The 22,892-nt window shown below is 38.6% G+C and overlaps 1 protein-coding gene across 2 annotated transcripts in view; it reads right to left on the reverse strand.

The window, feature by feature from the left end:
- Positions 1-22,892, reverse strand: part of LOC126458220 (transmembrane protein 104 homolog) — a 124,299-nt gene that overhangs the window by 18,044 nt on the left and 83,363 nt on the right. For both annotated transcript variants that reach the window (XM_050095117.1, XM_050095116.1), the window contains exons 5-6: positions 7,604-7,668; positions 4,670-4,700 (exon numbers count right to left, since the gene is read on the reverse strand). In XM_050095117.1, the coding sequence (XP_049951074.1) occupies positions 4,670-4,700; positions 7,604-7,668 (96 nt within the window). The remainder of the gene's footprint in view (positions 1-4,669; positions 4,701-7,603; positions 7,669-22,892) is intronic.

Here is a 22,892-nt window from a genome sequence, read left to right on the forward strand (position 1 = left end):
TGGAGGTCTTGGAAGCAAGCAGGGAAATTTTCAACTGTGATGCTTGGAAGTTCACATGTCACACCCTGTTGGAGGTCTGCAATATAGATGAAGCTTTCCTTATAGTCGTCTTTTCCCTCGCAGAAACAAGGTGGTCAGGCAAATATGGGATGGCAATAATAGAATATCTCGGCAGATACTCTGTAACTGATAGAGCAGATTGGGGTCTTGCACTGTCATGAAGTTAGAATCAGTCCTGAGTATGCCACAAATCTGGGCGGCGAAGTCGAACTGCTTTTTGCAAATGTATCAAGACTTAGATGCAAACTGTTTGATTCACTGTTTGATCTAGAGAGACATTTTCATGGTGAACTACTCCTTTACTACCAACGAAGGCAATCAATATTGTCTTTGTTCTTGAAGGTTATTGTTTTATTATTTTTGAGGCTGGTGCTCCAGGACTCTGGCATTCAGCACTTTGATGCTTCAAGTGAGGGTCCTACTGGTGGTAGCACCAACTTTCATCCCCCACAATAATCTTTGACACAAATTTGGGATCACTTGTAACTCTATCCCATAGTTGAGCAGAAATTCATCATCTTTCCTCTTTCTGCTCATCTATTAGTGTGTGAGGGACGAGTTTTGCATCAAGTTTACGTTTCCATAAATCTTCGCGTAAAATCTTATGACGCACATCACAGTTCAAATTAAATTCTACTGATATCGCATGCATAGTTATGTGACAGTCTTCTTGCAACAACTGCCTCGCATGCTCCACGTTTGCATCAGTATGTGCTACAGATGGGCGACCAACTTTGGGATCGTCTTGGACTGAAACTCTGCCCTCACAAAACCTTTTTCACCACTCGGAAACACAACTTGCTGAAAGTGTCTTGCATGGATATACTTGCTTTGTCATTGCTAATGTTTCACTAGGTTTTCCCGAGCTCAATGCAGAACTTAGTGTTCACGCTTTGCTCGCAATCAGCATCCATTGTGTCACGGTAACTAAAGTACCAATAACCCAAGCTGTGTATTGCTAAGCACAGCCCTGTCACTTAGTGAGTTTGTGCAGAAATAAGGCCAAGGTCATTTCAAGGACACATACATACCAAGTAACATAAAAACAACATTTGTTCCTTTTTAGTATCACAAACTCAGAAATAAAAGAAAATCCTGTCCTGAAATGTTTCTGACAAAGGAAGTAGCATGTAAATTATAACACAAAAATCACCAAGTACAGGCTCAGACTGCAAACAGCATAATCCAACTTCGCATCTAAGTTTTTACATAGAAAATGAACTTGCACTTCACTGACCACATTCCTCTCCATGAAGCAAAAATCTGGCATGCATGTTCTCCCGTTCATGATTGAGAATGCTCTGCAATGTGAAATTCCATGTTGGACATCATCCAACTTCATGTGCACATCTGCTTCCACATTCTGTGTAAGGCTTAAGGGTGAAATCATCAAGTAATGTGTACAGCAGGCTTTGGGTAGTATCCATGTAAGTGACCAAACACTCTGATACCACTCATAACTCATCACAAAAGGGATCAATGGGCACACCAAAACATACCAGAGACTGCACATAAAGGTTGGACTATTTTCACTGTGGATAGGTAATGGTGATTTTTATTGGTCCCGTAAATGACCTTTTGTACAGGTACATACTTGTAATACAGGCCACATAATTTTGCTTACATCTTGACAAAATACTTATAATATGCTACACAGTAAAAACATATAATGCCTTGCACAGTATGTATGCAATGCTAAATGATTTACACCTGAGTTAAAAATAAATTTTTGTGCACCATATATTGTACATGAGTAGTTTTAATTCTAGTTTAGTTCCTTACACTAATTTGTAATTCTAATTTCTCGTAATATGGCACATAACATTGATCATTCACAGTACAATCTTTTTCTCACGCTCTCCTCATGTACTCAGACACGCTGCAGAATTCCTCTTATATTAAAAACATTTTTTAGGGATGCAGGGAACATTATCTCTGTTCTGAGGTTTTGTCAGTCCCTTGGAAACGCTTTTTCATTTTTGTGATGGTTTAGTTCCCCCATACTGTGACTCCATGTTGCATGTATGGTTCAAAAACTCCATGTAGACAGTGCATAGGAGGTCTTGATATGCATATTGAGCCAGTTGCTTCGTTATAAATATCACTGAGCTTAGATTGTTGGATACAGTATTTATCTGCAGCTTCCAATTTAGCTCACTTTCTATTGTTATGCCTATAAACTTATCTAAATTAATTCTTCCCATTCTTTTTCACCTACAAAAACATTTGTGTGATCTTCCTTTCATTTAGTGTTGAAAATCATGTACATAGTTTTTTTCATCACTAATAATTAACTCACTGTCCATGAGCGATTGTGCTGAATTACTGACTGATACGAAATTAGTGCTTCAAAATTGTTGGAAATATTTGGCACAATCACATCATCTGCATAAAGTATCTTACTTTCATATGTTTGTATATTATTTATAAATAAATTGAAGAACATAGGTCCCATAACAGATCCTTGAGGAACACCATGATCAATGCTTCTAACTTCTGATCTGTATAAGTTTTTAAAGGTTACATATTACCTCCTATTACTCAGCTATGATGTTATCCAGTCTGCTGCTTGTCCACAAATACCAGTGTTGTCTAATTTCTTTCCTAGAACTGCATGATTAATTGCGTCAAATGCTTTGGATAAGTCAAGGTAATTCCCAGACACTACCATCTGATTGTTGAAGGCCTGTACAATAAATTCTGTTAATGATCTAATTGCTGTTTCTGTTGATTTCCCTTGCTGGTATCCATACTGTGCTGGAGTTAGAATATTATGCTTTTCCAGATAAGCAGTTAGTCTGTTGAGCATGAGCACTTCTAATATTTTGGAGATGTGTGGTACTAAGGGTACTGGTCTGTAATTATTCTGCTTTAATTAATTAAAGTTGACCAGTAAATACTCTTTTTGGAACGAGCAGTTGACAACATTCGACAGTGCTGTAACATTTCTGCTGCCAACTGCTTGTTTAGGTAGTTTGACACTTCATCATGTCCAGCAGACTTTTTCGTTTTAGCTTTTTTATAACCTTTGTCATTTCCTCTTTAGATACTGGTTTCAGGAACATTGAGTGGCTTGGCTTATCTTTCCATGTGGTCTGACGAGTTCCTTGATTACTGTTTCCACACTTTAGGTGTTCTGCTGTATCTACATAGTTATTATTCAGAACATTGGCAATTTCTGTTTTGTTACTCACTTTCATACTTTCTATTTCCATTTATTTTCTGTGTGTATTTTTTGCAGTCCCTCCCAAAGCTTTAATCTTTTTTTATTGATTCTGAAATAATCTCATAAACTGATTTAGCTTTTTCTTGCCCTACCAACAGTTTGAACTTCCATTGTTTGTAGGTTTCAATACTTTCCCTCCATTTCATCATTCTTTAGGTGGGCTTCTGTTCTATTATTTCCTTCACTGCTTTTTTTTGAAGATTTTCTTTTCCTCTTGGTTTTTGGAAATGCTGTATTGAAGTAATGTGTTAAAGTTTCTTGAAAAGCATTGTATATTTTATCTGTTCCCTGAGCTTAAAAAATGGCTAACCAACAATCTTTTCTCAATATTATTTTAAATATATTGATGGCTGAAAAGCCTAATATCTCTTTCTGCTTTTTAACTTCTGTTTGTGAGTTTCGATTTCCGTTTACTGCATACGGCTGTACAAAATGATCAGAAAGTCCTGTTTGTAGTACCTTCATTACATATTCATTGCTATCTATCTTAGTGATAATATTATCAATAATTGATTCAGTTTCCAAAGTTATTCTTGTATGTTCCATTACAGTTGCCTATATATTGAACTATATTAGCATCTCCTCGAATTTTTGCTTCAGGATGCAACTAACAGCAGAAACTGACAAACATTCATGAATGGCATACTGTCTCCTTAGCGTGTCTCTTTGTGCGTGGATGCACACACATGTGGACATCCACGACTGCAGATGCTGAAGGAGAGCAAAAGGTCCAAAGATAATGAGATTTCATGTTTTTTAAAGTGTACCAGACCCATTAATCACTTGCAAGTGAATTGTTGTCTGTGCCAGTTTTTTTTATCTATTTTTATGTATTTCTTAAGGAATACTTGATTTACCTTTCTAATACGCTATCATCAGTATTGGAAGGTCTAAAAATTTCATTGCCTGAGTACCTGCCAGTCAGAATTATACCTTACATTTTAGTAGCAAAAAATAAACATCAAATTTAATATGATCACCTTTAATGCCTAACCATAACCAAATGCTGCCAGAAAAGATGATGTCCTCAAACATGGAGCAACTGATTGGATTTTTATGTTCTCTATGTTTTAGATTACAGAATAAAGAAATTAATTTTTGTCAAAAACTTCTCTTCCCCCCCCCCCCCCCCCCCCAAAAATGAATCATTACCAGAAAGACATTCCTTATTTTGCTTAACTACCGTTTTTCCTGAGCTCAGACACATTATCTTTTAATCACCCTTTCATTCTCCTTGGCTGTTTCCTTTCAAGTAAGTAAGTACTATTATTCCTTCCTGTTTATGCATTTAAAAGTATCAATCAATATTAAAGCTCAAGTGTTAGCTCATATTTGTTCTGACAAGCACTGAATGGTGTGCACATTAAACTCAATTATAATTACCTCTTGTAAAGAAAAGGGATGCCATCTGACCCTGTGAAATGAAAGCAAATATTAACGAATGGCCCTCAAATACTACACAAAAAAATGAAAACAGCAGGTATTATTAATAGTTTCCAAGACATACAATAAAACTGAAAGAACAAGAAAGTAATCTTTTTCTTTTCCCAAACAAAAATGGTATACAGACTATAAATTTCACTTCCTGCAACAGCCATGGACAAGCCAAGCTACAGTACTCACCTAATGTGTAATGGTCACAGAGATGCATTGGGCAAATAGGATGGAATGTGGTATGAGCTGACAATAGGAGAAAAGCATAGAATTGGAGAAACAGGTCACAACAGCAAAATAATACAACTGTTGTAGTCAGTAAAGATTCAGTTCAATGGCTTACAGGAGGTAAAATTTTTAAAACAACTAGTATTAAGCATACCAATTAACTACTAATAGCTAACATAATGTAATGTAGTATACAAGGGACATGTGTGCCTTTGTGTGTATGCTAAAGCATCTTTGTATTTAGAATAAAAAATTGTTGACAATCATGCCAAAAATGAAACTGCTTCTAAAGAAGCTTCTAGCCATAAAAGGAAAGTTTCTGTTCAACTTACGTCACTATTGTTAAAGGAAAATTTTAAGCTTTTCTAAACTCCACTGTGAGAGTAACTGTTTAATATTCTTCCATAAAGAAAACTGTATATATCGAGGCAGCAGAAACCAAGGCAGATGAACTCCAAAAACAAGTTGTATGACTTTCCCATTACTTGAATATGAGAAACATCCTGCAAAATGCTTTGTGATGAACTAGAAAAAAACAGTGACTAGAGGCAGGTTTATTATTCTCTATCACTGTAAACTGAAATCAGCAGCCATGTATCCAATGAACCAGCAACGATGAAGTAATGTTTAAAATAGTGTGTGTACATTTTATTATTTAGGGAGATTCCAATATGTAGGTGAAGTAATTAATGAAAACAATGGAAAATGTTTGAAGATGAGCAGACTACCTGTCTCATTCCACTTCTTCAAAATATCAGTGGCATCCTGTACTACGGTGCAACCAATGGGGGTGCCCAAGAACACAGTGGAAAATGGGAGAGAGAATATCTGTGGAAAGGATAGGTGTGACCTGGCATCAAGTGGAGGAAGAAAAGTGATGGGAGGACTGAGCCAAATGGAGAGGACTCGTCAGCACCCAGACCCAGCAGTAGCTGGAGCGGGATCTGGATACAACAACAACAATCAATGAAAACCAATGGTGACATAACTATTGAACTACAACCTCCACAATAGATCTGAAGGCAACACCTCATCCTTGAACGTGTCCAACCGTTGGCATCTTCCTTGAACTACATACTTCAGTACCACCACCACCACCACCACCACCACCACCACCACCACCACCTGTGATTGCCACCTCTGACCAGAGGAAGCTTCAAAAGGGTAAAGCTAGCTGGAAGAGGACTTTGTTCATGATTGCATCTTGTGGCATAAACACCTCTTGCTTATTTTTTACTGTCCAGTAATCAATGAAATGCGTCTCTGATCTACACTTAAATTTGAGAAGCTTCCTTGCCATGCTGTTGTATGTAACATTCTACACAGCCAACTCGTGGCTTATTTCTATCTTGTTATGAAAATGAAGGAATAGTTGCACCTAGCCATTCCATTTTGTACTATTACCATGTTCTCTTTCTTGTAAAATAAACCCTGTCCTTACAACACAACAGTTGGTGTTGAGGAGTTTTCTATCTTTCAAGTGCCAATAATTCAGGGTAGAGTCTTAGTATAATTCATGCAGCAGCAGTTAAAACTGCTGCAGAAAGTTCAGCTACAGCAAACTGATTTTCTAAATACAATTGTAACACAGTTACTTAGTGTACAAGTTCAACCACAACAGTTGACAAAGCCCTGCTACACACTCTTCTTTTGAAGAGACATGTGAAGATTGGAACTCATATGCACAGCAATTAGTTACGCACTTTCAGGCTTGCCAGGTACTTGACTTAAAGGCAACAAATAATTTTTACTTGCCTTTGATAGGTTTTGTTTCTACAGATCTGGTACGGAAAGTTCTGGCAGAATGTACATACTTTAAGATGAAAGGAGGCCACTAATTTGTATGTGTACTTTGATCCATCAGGGGCGTTATCAGAAAGCCAGCAAATTTTCACTCTTTTTTGTGTGCCTGTCGACAACTCAATGCTCCTTTGGTGAGTTGTTTTCCTCTGAAACTTCTAGATTGTTAGAGAACTCTGCTCAGCTTAGAAAAATAGCAACATTAGCTTTCAGAAAAATCTGTGCTATCTTTACTGTACTGTACCATACTTAGTTCTTATTATAACAAGAGCAGCCACAAAGCAGTAGCCAGTCTATAACTCCACAGTTTCCTCCAGAAGTGAAGACATGAATATCAGGTCTGGATCCCCAATACACACAGGTTGAGACAGAGATGCCACTATAAGTGATCTAACCGTGAATGTTAATGGCACTATGTAAGGTCTCTTTGTACATAGCACTGTCATCCATTTCATGCCTGAGAGATAAGTCTGACAGAATTCCTTACATTTTGAGCACCCTACAGTAGGTGAGGTAATGGTTATAACCTAGACAACTGAAGTGTTACATTCTGCAGACTAACAATTAAGAAATTTATCCAAGGTATTGGCAGCACATTTCACACCATGGCATGTCTCAGGTCACTATATGATTCCATTCTCTAAAGAAATATTCTTAGTTTAATTAATGACTTTACCAATAGTAATGCATGTTATCTACCCACATTTAGCAACAGACATTGTTTTAATGAAGCACATCTCGCAATAAAAGTAACACATATAAACATAATTTTACTACTCAAGCAGATCTTCACATTAAATCATATAAACATTCGCTAGGTAAAACATTTGCTTCCTTACTACATGTTACACTCACCATTTCAATTTTTTCCTGGATCATGTAGTACCGCTGCAGCTGGCTTGGAAACTTTTCCCAGGAGACTGGAAAAATAATTTCCTTGTGAAAAGTACGTTCACAGGACAGTACATTCACTACCTATTGTTTTAATGTGTGTGTTTTGAAACAGCTAGCACAATTTTTAACAGCTAATTAAGATCCAGATGGGCACAAATTACTTGATTCAAAACCTAACCTATGGTGAATATTTGAACTCAAGAAACCAATGTACCCACCAAGGAATTAAAGCCAATCTCAGGTGATGTGCCAGTACTTGTCACAATGTCATCTCATGTCACACACAGTATTTGACCAAAAATTTAATGATCAAGACTATTAGTTCCTTTCTCAGACAGCAAAGAGGAATGGGTTGCGGAAAGTTAGGAAATCACTTGGACCCTAGGATGAGTGTGATTTACTTGTTACATATCAAAAACAAGAATCAAACTCTCAAGAAGGTTGTCCATACAAGTCACACCAGGCACATAATAGAAATAAAAACTAACAATGGAGTTAAGACCCAGAGTCCAATAAACAGGACAAATAAAGGCATGGGGAAGATAAAAATAACATATAAAAATAACATCAGAAAATCATTTAAAAGTTAAGACAGTTAGGTAAACATAAGGAAGAAAATTATTGTTCTCCTGTTTTCATCCTACTTATTTAGTTTTAATCGAGCCACTAAATTTCTGTTCCTTCCCCTCTTGCCCTTCCTATTTTCATTAATACATTTTTCACTTCTGTCTGCATTTCTCATGATTTGCTTCTGTGCCTATTTATTGTTAATTATCACTGTTTGGCATGCAAACGTTGTGCAAAAGAATGTTGCTGCTTCAAAAGTTCATAAAATACTTATTTCTTACATTGTTATTGGATAGGTAAAAAAAATCTACTCACCAAGCAGCAACAGGAGAACACACACATTAAAGAGAGAAGTTTCACTAATGCAAGCTTTCAGACACACTTTCCTCTTCATCCCATCCAGTAAGTCTCCCCTGACCCAGGGTTCCGAGTGATTTTTTACAAACTCTACCCGTTTTCCTAAATCTCTCAAATTCCTTTCCCTCCACCCCTCTTCCTTTCCCTTCAAACCTTCTGCTGGAAGGAGCAGCCACTGGCTCTGGAGGGTTGCCCAAGTAAAACTTTTTTTTTTTTTAATTTTGTGTGTGTGTGTGTGTGTGTGTGTGTGTGTGTGTGTGTGTGTGTGTGTTTGTTTTTCCTGCTGCCACTTGATGAGTAGATTTTTTACCTATTCAATTACATTATATTGCCAAAACATGATTTTCTTGTTGATATTCCTTATACTGCATTATTCTAAGTACAGTCACCCGTACAGATATGCAGGTTTCTCCGATCATCAATGTGCACTTGCGAGTGCCACACACATCCATCACTGTACCATGTCCATAGCAATGGCTTGCATTGTGAGTAGTTTCCAGTCTTGATCACCTGAGACGGATGAAGCCAAATGTCTATGCATACCCAGTGACTCTAGCAAATACCAAAAGAAAGAAACTCCAGTGAATAGCATGACCATGCAGAAGATCCTTCATCACATCTGCTATACATCCACTCTGGACTTGTCATCTGATTTCCCATATTTAGTACTATTACTTGGAATTTGTACTGATGCTGTAGACAACTCTTCTTCGTCTTCGTCTTTGTTTTGTTTTCATTTTTCTCAAATTTCTTAATGTCTTACTGCCCTACCTTAAAATTTCTAAACCTTTCCCCTAAATGTCACAAAAGTGTTCCAGTTTGCCTTGTCTCTCCCTTCCATAACTAAGTGCAGTTTCTCGATCATTTGTCTTACCATTATAAACTCTCTTAAGTCAAGCTGATCTCTACCCAGTACCATCAACCAATCTTTCAGTTCTTCTGACTTTTATACTTAACAGAACATTTAAAGTACAAGATCCTAGAATGATTGTGTACTACTACTGACATTTGTCCACTTGTACTTTCTCCAGCAGCATGGTATGAACCCCAACCTCTGATGTTCCACATCTTTGCTAGCCCTCTTTTTTTGCATGAATGTTTCTGGAAGCACTGCCACATAACTACAGCCATAGTTGCAACAAAAAGTGAAGAAACAAAATTTGACAGCTTTGACAGCACACAGGGTAACAGTCACAAAATATCTGAACTTTCCCCAGGGTGCATTGAAACATAAAGAGGTCTGTAAAACAAGAAGATCTCATTTCAGGTATTCATAAAGTCCAAACGTATTTTTACACATGTGCTACATAGGACAGAACATTGTTTGAAAGTCACAGAAACTGAAGAGATTCACATTGAGGGAGACTGAGACAGGTTACTATCATGTATTGTACACATAGTATACGGACAGAGAAACGGCAAAAAACACAAAAAGTGTAACAAAGTGCTATAGTGTAGAGTTAAATAAGTACTGCATTAAACAGCTCTGAGTGGTGAGCTTCAGTGTTACATCTGATAACATTCTGAGAGTGTACAGGATCCCAATAAGTAAATTTCAATTAGAGACAGCATTTACTTCTTTACCTAAATTCACATAAACACTTTGAAACCCATATTATTTTGTGTGGCAGAGTGTACTTGTGCACCACCATCTTTTCCCCCCTTTCCTATTCCAATCGCGAATGATCCATGGGAAGAGCATGACGAGTTTATTAAAAATTTGTCACAGCTGTATATTTTGGTGATCAGTTTCAAACCGACTGGTTCATTCTCAAGACTGGCCTATTGAGGTTACCCTGAAAGTGCCTGATCTTAATGACAACCATCTAAAATTGGCAAATACATGCATCACACAGTGATTGTGGATAAATATCACTATATACCTATGCTCACTAGATGAGTAAGAAACAGTTTGGAATAAAACTGACTCGTATAGTGAGCATATGTGTATTGTGACATTTATCCACTATCACTGTGTGATGCATGTATTTGGCAATTTTTGATGGTTGTCATTGAGGTCAGGCACTTTCAGTACAGCCTCAGTACGTCAGTCCTGAGAATGGACCAGAAGGTTCAAAACTAGTCACCAAAATATACATACTGTAACTGTGACAGATTTATAATAAACTCTTCGTGAACTAAAAGGGTTGCTGGTCCCACATCAACAGAATGTTGAAATTGCATAAATGTTTGTAAGCTTCTATGTGACTCAAATCTCTATAATTTTAGCTTTATGATGTTTTTGAGAAACATCTGTAAGAGGAAGCAATATATTGGTTGTGTCTTCCAAGAACGTACACTCACAGAATTTTAAAGGTAAATTGTAAATTACATAGTTATGGATAACACTTTACTTGCAGTGTGCCACTGCTGTTAGATGAAGATCTATGATGTGTTAACAGTTACTAAACAAACCTGTGATGAAATGTGCTACACTCCTTTCAATCTGCATTTCCTCTATCAACCCTTCCTGGTATGGTGCTAGGATAACAAGCAGTAGTCGAGAATCACAAAAGAAATGTTTGTAATTGTTTCCTTCATGGGTGCAATACACTTCCTGAGCATTCTTCCAATTACTCTCAGTCAGACATCTGCCATTCTTACAAATATTTTTATATGGCTATTCGACTTTAAATCATTCTGTATGTATAATGTCAGATATTTAATCAATGTGACTGTTTCTGGTGATTGATCAGCAGTCATATATTAGTTGACCTTTCAACTTATTTACATACTATATGTTACATTTGTGTACACTGAGGGTCAATTGCCTTTTGCCAATCTCTGCAGGTCTTCCTGCATTTTACTACAATTTTCTAGCACTGCGATTCCTCTAGATATGACAGCCTCTTCTATAAATACATTAAAACATAAGAAATTGGAAAAAAGTATGAAATTAAGAAGATGGGACCTGGATAAGTTGAAAGAACAAGAAGTTGTTGACAGTTTCAAAGGGAGCATTAGGTAACAGTTGATTAGAACAGGGGATAGGAACACAGTACACAGCAAATGGGTAACTTTAAGAGATGAAATAGTGGAGACAACAGAGGATCGAGCAGATAAAAAGACAAGGCCTAGTAAGAATCCTTGGATAACACAAGAGATATTGAATTTCACTGATTAAAGGGAAAAAAAACATAATAATGCACCAAATGAAGCAGGCAAAAGGGAATACAAAAGTTTGAAAAATGAGATTGACAGAAAGTGCAAATGTCTAAGCAGGAATGGTTAGAGGACAAATGTGAAGATTTTGAAGTATAATTCTCTAAGGGATATGTAGATACTATAATGAAATGGCCTTCCCCAAAAGTCATAGGAAATTTCTAATACCTTTTCCGTGATTTCCCTAAATCAGTCCAGGCAAATGCCGGGATGGTTCCTCTGAAAGGGCACGGCCGACTTCCTTCCCCATCCTTCCCTAATCCGATGAGACCGATGACCACGCTGTCTGGTCTCCTTCCCCAAAAACAACAACAACAATTTCTAATACCACCTTTTTATATGGATCTGGACGTTTGTCTGACTATTTGGTGCTTCCTACGACATTATAGAGATACACACACAAGTGTCATTTGACTCAATTTGCTAGAAAGCTGAGTATTTTGTGAAGATTTGTAAAATGCTTTTGGAGGAACGTACATTGTCATCATTATCAAGAGATTGTCATTAACAAAATTACGTACAAATGCTTCATTGAATGTATAATAAAGAAATTGAAGGGATAAATATTTGGCAGAAAATATTAAAATGCTGTGGAAGTGTTGGCATAGGTGGCCGGCACCTCTAATTACCATAATTACAATCGATTAACGAGTTAACACAGAAAAGAACCTTTATAATAAGAAACAGCTTAAAAGTTATTACCAAGTGATATATTTTCATGTTATTTATTTTTATGTCCTCCTCTGAAATTAATAGTCTTTGTAATTACATTTCTAATTAACTCTCCTGTTGTTTACATTTCACAGTTTTCCATTTTCAGCCTCAAAGGCTGTAACTTTCCCATATGCAGTCGGATAAAGCACAATATTTGTAATATAATTGAATGTTAGGAACCAAATCCATACTGTAATTAATTACATAACTAAAATAATATGACAGACATTATTGTAATTAAAGTTCAGAATGATTTTCTTATGGAAAACTAAAGATATTACTAGAAAAGATTGTTATTCAAATATTGTATTTTATATCTTATTCAGCTGTAACATCAATTTCTTTATGTTTTGTAAGTTTTAATTGTAATATTGAAACTGTACAAATTTAATAATGCTTTATTTTGGAAGCTATTGTTAAATTCCTATATAAATGGATGCAGCGAGACTGCGAGTGAGTTGTTGAGTCTGCTTGAGAGTGTGTTTGAAAGGCAACCTGTTAGGTCAGTTTGTCAAAAGAGATCATCAAAATGAACTCCAGGAAAAAGGTAAGTAATTTTAAGTAACGATCAAGTAGTATGGAGTATCATTGTAATACCACCTACAGTAAAATTAAAGAGGCCTTTGGGGAAAAGAGAAGCAGCTGTATGAATATCAAGAGCTCAAATGTGAAGCCAGTATTAACAAAAGAGGTGAAAGCTGGAAGCTGGAAAATGTATATAGAGGATCTACAGGGTGAAGTGAAATTCACACACACTGGCTTTGCAACGCAACTCCTCACATACCAGCAATAAAAAGGTGTCAGTCACAAAATTTCGTTCGGCGAGTACATCTGGCAGAAAAAGGATGTTAAAGAATGGCAACATGGCAACCTGGCAACACTGTAAACACGTGTATAACTTCCTCTGTCGGCACATATTAGTACAATTGGTACAGTGGATAGAGTTTTGGGTTAGCATGCAAGATGTTGATGGTTTGATCCTGGGTTGAGGCACACGTTTTTTTATTTGGCAAACATAGTCCAGGTGGTAAGATACCTGGAACCTTAATCATCAACAGCAATTACAGCAGGTCCCCTAGAAAACATTTGCACTTACGTTCTACGTCATGGGCACAAATTCATTTGCACCACTTCATCTACTAGACGTGAAACCTGTTTTCTTTATACCCTTCTCCAATGGTCCCATAGATTAGTACCAACTACTATTCCTGCTTCGTTTAAGTCCATTACATTTTGTTAGGGCCTTACCTTACCAATAGGACCAGCAGTGTGCTTTGCAAATAATGTCCAAACTCTGTTATTATTTGTATGTGGTATCACCATGGTCCCACTAATTATGCCTTTCAACACTGACTCCAGTAACGGCATGCTTTTTAGTACATATCTCAATGCATTATTATATTAGCAGCTTTCACTCAGTTAATACTAGGCAGAAATCAAATCTGCATGTGGAATGCACTTCCTTGACTCTTGTGCAGAAAGGAGTGCAGCATTCTGCTGCATCCATTTTCAATAAGCTACCACAAGAACTCAAAAATCTTAGCAGTAGCCCAAATGCTTTTAAGTCTAAACTGAAGAGTTTCCTCATGGCTCACTCCTTCTACTCTGTCGAGGAGCTCCTGGAAGAGCTAAAAAAAATAAGCAAATTCCAGTGTTACATTCTTGATTTTCTTTATTTAAACTAGCGACGTGTCGCCTGAATATGTTTCTTATTTTTCATTTTATCTGTTTCTACAATCTACAACTGAATATGTTTCTTATATTTCATTTTATCTGTTTCTACAATCGTGTTATAATTTCATGTATTGACTCGTTCCATGACCATGGAGACTTCTCCTTAATGTGGTCCCACGGAACAATAAATAAATAAATAATTTCTTTCCTTTCTCAGACGTTATGTCTGGTTAAAAATGGAAAGTGGCGCAGACCTTGATCTAGCGTGACTTCCTTTTAACTCTGTGGTATATGTTACATTGCATTTAGGAACTTTCGGGTAATTGATCATGTATCAATAATTACAGATTTCTGTAGTTGTATATATATGTTTGGATGTAGCTGTATTGTGTTGATGTACTGGTGGATATTGTGTGGTATGACTCCTGTAGTTGATAGTATAATTGGTGTAATGTCAACTTTATCCTGATGCCACATGTCCTTGACTTCCTCAGCCAGTTGGATGTATTTTTCAATTTTTTCTCCTGTTTTCTTCTGTATATTTGTTGTATTGGGTACAGATATTTCGATTAGTTGCGTTAATTTCTTCTTTTTATTGGTGAGTATGATGTCAGGTTTGTTATGTGGTGTTGTTTTATCTGTTATAATGGTTCTGTTCCAGTATAATTTGTATTCATCATTCTCCAGTACATTTTGTGGTGCATACTTGTATGTGGGAACATGTGGTTTTATTAGTTTATGTTGTATGGCAAGTTGTTGACATATTATTTTTGCTACATTTGCTAGTATTGTACATCCACTTGTTATGTGATCTACTGTTTCTATTTGTTTTTTGCAAAGTCCGCATTTATCTGTTGTGGTATTGGGATCTTATATGCTTGCTGTAATATCTGGTGTTTATTGTTTCATCCTGCATTGCAATCATGAATCCTTCCGTCTCACTGTATATATATTGCCTTTCCTTAGCCATGTGTTGGATGTGTCTTGATCGATGTGTGGCTGTGTTAGATGATACGGATGCTTGCCATGTAGTGTTTTCTTCTTCCAATTTACTTTTTTTGTATCTGTTGATGTTATGTGATCTAAAGGGTTCTAGAAGTGGTTATGAAATTGCAATGGTGTAGCCGATGGTTTTATATGAATGATTGCTTTGTGTATTTTGCTAGTTTCTGCTCGTTCTATAAAGAATTTTCTTAAATTGTCTACCTGTCCATAATGTAGGTTTTTTATGTCGATAGATCCCCTTCCTCCTTCCTTTCTGCTTAATGTGAATATTTCTGTTGCTGAATGTATGTGCTGTATTCTATATTTGTGGCATTGTGATCGTGTACGTGTATTGAGTGCTTCTAGTTTTGTGTCACTCCATTTCACTACTCCAAATGAATAGGTCAATATTGGTATAGCATAAGTATTTATAGCTTATGTCTTGTTTCTTGCTGTCAATTCTGTTTTCAGTATTTTTGTTAGTCTTTATCTATATTTTTCTTTTAGTTCTTCTTTAATATTTGTATTATCTATTCCTATTTTTTGTCTGTATCCTAGATACTTATAGGCATCTGTTTTTTCCATCGCTTCTATGCAGTCGCTGTGGTTATCCAATAAGTAATCTTCTTGTTTAGTGTGTTTTCCCTTGACTATGCTATTTTTCTTACATTTGTCTATTCCAAAAGCCATATTTATATCATTGCTGAATACTTCTGTTATCTTTAGTAATTGGTTGAGTTGTTGATTCGTTGCTGCCAGTAGTTTTAGATCATCCATGTATAGCAAATGTGTGATCTTGTGTTGGTATGTTCCAGTAATATTATTTAGCATGTTGGATAGTGGTTTCAGAGCAAGGCAGAACCAGAAAGGGCTTAATGAGTCTCCTTGGTATATTCCACACTTAATCTGTATTGGCTGTGATGTGATATTATTTGAATTTGTTTGGATATTAAGTGTGGTTTTCCAATTTTTCATTACTATGTTTAGGAACTGTATCAATTTAGGATCTACTTTGTATAAATCCAATATCTGTAGTAACCATGAGTGGGGTACACTATCAAAAGCTTTTTGGTAATCAATGTATGCGTAGTGTAGCGACCTTTGTTTAGTTTTAGCTTGATATGTCACCTCTGCATCTATTATCAGACCAGTTGCTCTTTACATCCTCGTGCTCCTTTGCAGCAGCCTTTTTGTTCTTCATTTATAATTTTGTTCTGTGTTGTATGTGGCATTAATTTCTGTGTAATGACTGAAGTTAATATTTTGCATATTGTCGGTAGGCATGTTATGGGGTGATATTTTGCTGCGTTTGCTGTGTCTGCTTGATCTTTAGGTTTCAGATAAGTTATTCTTTGTGTAACTGTATCAGGGACTGTGTATGGGTCTGCAATGTAACTGTTAAATAATTTAGTTAGATGTGAATGTGTTGAGGTGAACTTCCTTAGCCAGAAACTTGCTATCATCATCATCATCATCATCATCATCATCATTGTATCAATGAATCACGCAGAACAATATCTGTCAGAGGGGTAATGTGTGTTAGGTGGAACAGCGCGCAGGACTGATGGCGTGTTTATACTGTATGCGCTGTCAACCAGACAGGGACTAGTTGCGATGAATTTTCTCATTGTAAACCTCTAAACCAGTGGGGCAGATGTATGGCATACACAAACAATGAATATGTGGATATGCTTCTGGTCCTTGGTGTATCTGATAACCAGGCTTGTGTTGCAACTCTTGAATATGCTGCTAGATATCCTCATCAATGGCATCCAGATAAAAATGTGTTTCGTCTCTCCTTCCACCATCGCGTGACAGAGGTCATCCACAGACTCGCCGTACTCCAGCTACTGAAGAAGCTATTCTGAGGTCATACACCAAGAACCTTGGCAAAGTACACATAGCATAGCAAGGTAGCTGGGTGTCTAACAATGCACGGTCGTTAAGGTGCTGCACTAGCATGGGCTGCACCATTATCATCAGGCTTTCACACAACACCTGCATCCTGCAGATTGCCATCAGTGGATGCAATGCTGTGAATGGGTCCAACAACAACAGGAAGCCAACGATAACTTCGTGAACACCATAATATAGTTGGACGAAGCAGCATTCACTCATGAGGGTGTCTCCAATATGCACAATGCCCACCATTGGTGTGCGATTAACCCGCACGTCACCTGCGACCACGGAAATCAAGTTCGCTTTGGTATCAATGTCTGGGCTGGAATATTGGGCGACAGGTCTTTGGACCCCTACATGTTACCTGACCAGTTGCCTGCACGAAGGTACCATGCATTCCTCTCAAACTATCTGCCTGATGCGCTGAAAAATGTTCCCCTACATGTTCGGGCAGAAGATATGGTTCCAACCCGATGATACACCTCCACACTCTGGAATTAATATGCGACAGTATTTGTACAGAACATATCCAGAGAAATGGCTCTTTGTATGGCCAACATGTTCACCTGACCTAAACTCCCTGGATTTCTTCCTGTGGGGTCACCTGAAGGAGCAGATGTACTCTACTCCATTGACGAATGTGGAAGAATTGGTAGCGCGTGTTCATGCTGCTCTTGATATGGTGAATGCAGCTTTGCTGAGAAGGGTCCAAATCCGGCGGGATGCACAATGTTTGGACATGCAGGGAGGTCGCTTTGAGCATCTGTTGTTCTGAGGACAACATATTGTGTTGTGAAGGTCATTTGGTCATTAATATGGACATCATTATTGTCACTGGTTGCTAATGTGCAACAACTGAGCGCTCATATTACATGAAGTATAAATGACCAGTAGATCATGTGTTATTGTACTGTGCTATATTGATATTGTTTTTGTAGTTATTCTGTCCTATGACAGGTCATCTGTTTCAACTGCCTATTTGTTCGTGTAACTACTTATTTGTTATGGTCAGTGTTACAAAACATTGTAAATTTAGGATACATGTGACCCAAGAAATGGTGTATATTTCGGTATGAAATGTCAGAATGAAATTAGCAAATAAACAAAATGCGCCCCAACCCAGGAGAGAACCCTCAACCTCCTGCATGCCAACCAAAACTCTATCCACTGCACAAATTGTACAGCACGACTAATATGTGCTGACAGAGGTAGTTACCATACATGTGGTTACAGTGTTGCCAGATTGCCACTTTTTAACATCCTTTTTCTGCCAGATATACTTGCCGGATGAAATTTTGTGACAGACATTTTTTTATCGCTGCCATGTGAGGAGTCGCACTGTGAAGCCCGCGTGCACAAATTTTGCTTCACTCTGTATATAAGGGGGATGAACTAGAGGGCGAGATTATACAATGGGAAATTCACATTTATGAAGATGAGATTGGAGATATGGTGCTGTGAGGAGAATTTGACAGAGCTCTGAAAGATCTATGCCAGAACAAGGCCGCAGTGGTAGACAATATTTCGTCAGAACTACTGATAGCCTCGGGAGAGCCAGCCATTACAAAACTCTTCCACCTGGTGTGCAAAATGTATGAGACTGGCGAAATACCCTTAGACTTTAAGAAGAATGTAATAACTAACACCAATTCCAAAGAAAGCAGCTGCTAAGGTGTGTAAAAATTGCCAAACTATAAGTTTAATAAGGCATGGTTGCAAAATACAAAAACAAATTCTTTATAAAAGAATGAAAAAGCAGCAGACCTCGGGGAAGATAAATTTGAATTCCGGAGATATGTAGGAACATGCGAGGCAATACTCACCCTATGATGTACCTTAGAAGATAGGTTAAGGAAGGCAAAATTAAATGTATGGCGTTTGTACCTTCAAGAAGCCTTTTAAGAATGTTGACTGGAATACTCTCTTTGAAATTCTGAAGGTAGTAGAGGTAAAATGCAGGGAGCGAAAGGCTATTTATAACATATATTTAAACCAGACAGCAGTTATAAAGGTCGAAGGGCATGAAATGGAAGCAGTGGTTGAGAAGAGAGTGAGACAGGGTTGTAGCCTCCCCCCAATTTTATTCAGTCTGTAAACTGAACAAACAATAAAGGAAACAAAAGAAAAATTTGGTGTAGGAATTAAATTTCAGGGAAAAGAAATAAAAACCCTGATGTTTGCTTATTACATTGCAATTCTGTCAGATACAGCAAAGCACTTGGAAGAGCTGTTGACCATAATGGACATTGTCTTGAAAGGAAGATGTAAGATGATGATCAACAACAGTAAAACAATGATAATGGAACGCAGTTGAATTAAATCAGGTTATGCTAAGGGAATTAGATTAAGAAACGAGATATTTTAAGTAGTAGACGAGTTTTCTATTTGGGCAGCAAAATAACTGATGAGGGCTGAAGTAGACTGGCAATGGCAAGGAAAAGCTTTTCTGAAGAAGACAATGGAAAATCCAGGCTGGACTGTAACAATATTATGAAAAGGATAGTTGCCACTCACCATATATTGGAGATGCTGAATTGGAGATAGGCACAACAAAAAGACTGTCACAAAGTAAGCTTTTGGCCAACAGGGCCTTTGTCGGAAATAGACAAGACACACGCACATACACACGCACGACCACAGTCTCTGGTAGCTGAAGCCTCACTACAAGCAGCAGCAGGAGCAGCAGCAGCTACTGCTGCTGCTGCTGCTGCAGCAGTGCATGATGGGAGAGGCAACAGGGTGGGGCTAAGGAGGTGGCTGGGGATGGATAACAGGGTGGGGGAGTGGGATGGTGCTGTGCTGCTGGGGAGCATGCAGGGATGAGGTGAGGAGAAGGTAGAGCAGCTAGGTGCAGTCGGGAGGTTAGATGGAGGGTGGGGGAGAGGTGGGAGGGTAGAGGAAAAGGAGATAAGCAAAAAGACTGGTTGTATTGGTGGAATAATGGGCTGTGTAGTGCTAGACTGGCAACAGGGAAGGGGCTAGATGGGTGAGGACAATGATTAACGAAGGTTGAGGCCAGGAGGGTTATGGGAACATAGGATATAGTGCAGGGAGAGTTCCCACCTGCCCAATTCAGAAACACAGGTGTTGGTGGGAAGCATCCATATGGCACAGGCTGTGAAGCAGTAACTGAAATGAAGAATGTCGTGTTGGGCAGTGTGCTCAGCAACAGGGTGGTACAACTGTTTCTTGGCCAATTTGTTGCTTGTCATACACACATAGAATGCAGCACAGTGGTTGCAGCTTAGCATGTAGATCCCTGGAGTCCATCTCTTTCCTCACACCTACAACTTCCTGCACTCCTACCTTCTACATGCTTCGTAAAGTACATAAACCCAAACACTCAGGATGCCCCATTGTCGCCTGCTACTGTGCCCCAGCTGAGATAATCTCTGCTCTCGTAGATCAACACCTTCAACCTATTACCTGGAACCTACCCTATTATACAAAAGATACCAACCACTGACTCTCCACAGTTCCTGTTCCTTTACCATATGGAGCCCAGCTCATCACCTCCCTTTACACTAACATCCCTAATGCCCGTGGCCTTACCGCTATTGAACGCTACCTGTCCCAATGCCTGACAGATTCCAAACCAACAACCTCCTCCTCAGTCACCATGACCAGCTATATCCTCACCCACAATTACTTCTCCTTTGAAGGCAATAACCTCAACAGCTTCTCCTCCGTTCGCTTCAACTGGTCCCACTCACTCCAAGAAGCTACCTTCCTAGATGTTTATCTCCATCTCAAAGATGGCTACATCAGTACCTCTGTCCATATCAAACCTACTACCCACCGGCAGTACCTCCACCTTGACAGGTGCAACCTTTTCCATACCAAGAAGTACCTTCCATACAGCCTAGCCACTCATGGTCATCGCATCTGCCATGATGAGCAGTCCCTCTCGAAATATACAGAGGGTCTCACTGAGGCCTTTACAGACTGATTATACTCCCAACCTTGTACAAGAATAAATCTCCTGTGCCTTATCCTCCCCATCACCCACCACCTCCCAAAGTCTCACCGTTCAGCCACAGAGGAGCATTCCCCTCACAACTCAGTACCACCCACGACTGGAGCAACCGAATTACATTCTCCACCAGAGTTATGACTACCTCTCATCTTGCTCTGAAATGAGAAATGTCCTGCCCACTACCCTTCCCACCCCTCCCACAGTTGTATTCCACCAAACCCACACAATATACTCGTCCATCCCTACACAATCCCTGCTCCCAACCCCTTACCTCATGGCTCTCATCCCTGTAATAGACCTAGATGCAAGACCTGTCCCATACATCCTCCCACCACCACCTACTCCAGTCTGGTCACAAACATCACCATCCAATCAAAGGCAGGCTACTTGTGAAGCCAGTCATGATCTACAAGCTAAGCTGCAACCACTGGGCTGCTCTCTATGTGGGTATGACAACCAACAAGCCGTCTGTTGGGATTGGTTGACAAGACACATTCTGAGACATCAAGGGATCACCAGTTTAGTATTGGAGGGAAGTGTGGGGGGTAAAAATAAGAGAGGGAGACAAAGAGATGAACGAGTAACCAGATTCAGAAGGATGTAGGTTGCAGCAGATACTCAGAGATGAAGAGGCTTGCGCAAGATAGTGTAGCATGGAGAGCTGCATCAAACCAGTCTTAGGATTGAAGACCAACAACAACAGAATGGAGTATTTGAGATTGGTCTTTGATGTACAAGGAAGAGCAGAGAATTCACTACGAAAATATGCAACATGTGCTTTCTTTTTCCAAGATCTGTACTGTTTCTGTCACCATGGATTACAAAGTTGATCTGACACATGTAGGCAAGACTGCATTGTGGAGCTTCTTTAGGTTACAGTTTGTAGAGTTCTGTAAACAGTCTTACTGAATGTACACTATTAAGTATTCAATAAATCTGATCACACAGTATTATGCTTTTTGCTACATCACAGTTAGTCTTTTCACTTTGTTTCCACATTCATCTCCGCTGCAGCTATCAACCATAGTTTCCTCTAAGTCACAGAAGTGATATCTCTTGTCTTGGGTATTCCACAGTGACCTGTTCTCATTCACAAAACCTATAAGTTTCTCTACACCCACAGTTGGTAGTCAAATGCAAAAAACAGCCAGACACAAGCCACAACAGATGCTCACTTGCACTCGCTTGCACCAGCTATGTCCAACCAATCCCATTTCAATGGGATCTGTCTGTCTCACCAGCCACAAGCAGTGGATACAGCCCTGTGACAAAACACAATAAAGCCTTGGAATTAGCCAGCTGCTTGCACTCATATATGGCCATCCCACTGGTCAGACCTATGGGGCTCCAATGGATGTTAAACTTAAATGCTATTCTACATGCATGAAAGGGTGCAGGGCAGACAAAACTTTAAGAATAGTGTTTCAGGAAGCAAGGAGGGAAGATCGGGACATCGAGGTCATAAGAGATAGAGCACAAGCTCAGATTGTGACAAAGATGGGGAATTAAATCAGCAGTGCCCTTTCAAAGGAACCCTGCCCTCATTTGTTGGGAGTGATTAAGGAAAACCATGGAAAACCTAAATTTGGATGTCCTGATGCGGGTTTCAACAGACATCCTCCAGAATGTACATCCAGTGTAGAGTTTCTGAAGAAATTTAAAGACTGAATATGTTTGCGGGACATGTTGTGCAAGGATTATAGCAATATAGATATGTGGGAGTATCCATCTTGATGCAGTCTCCAGAGATCCTCTACCATGAGAATAGAACAATCTTTGGACTGTGCAGAGAGACAGAGAGAGAGAGAGAGAGAGAGAGAGAGAGACTCATCTGAGTCTTTGTCCAAGGCAGTTGCATGTATTTATGTTGGCTAATAAAGTTTACATAAATGTATCCTTTGGATTCGTTATTTATGG

The sequence above is a fragment of the Schistocerca serialis genome, chromosome 2, assembly GCF_023864345.2.
Source record: "Schistocerca serialis cubense isolate TAMUIC-IGC-003099 chromosome 2, iqSchSeri2.2, whole genome shotgun sequence".
Classification (NCBI taxonomy): Eukaryota; Metazoa; Arthropoda; class Insecta; order Orthoptera; family Acrididae; genus Schistocerca; species Schistocerca serialis.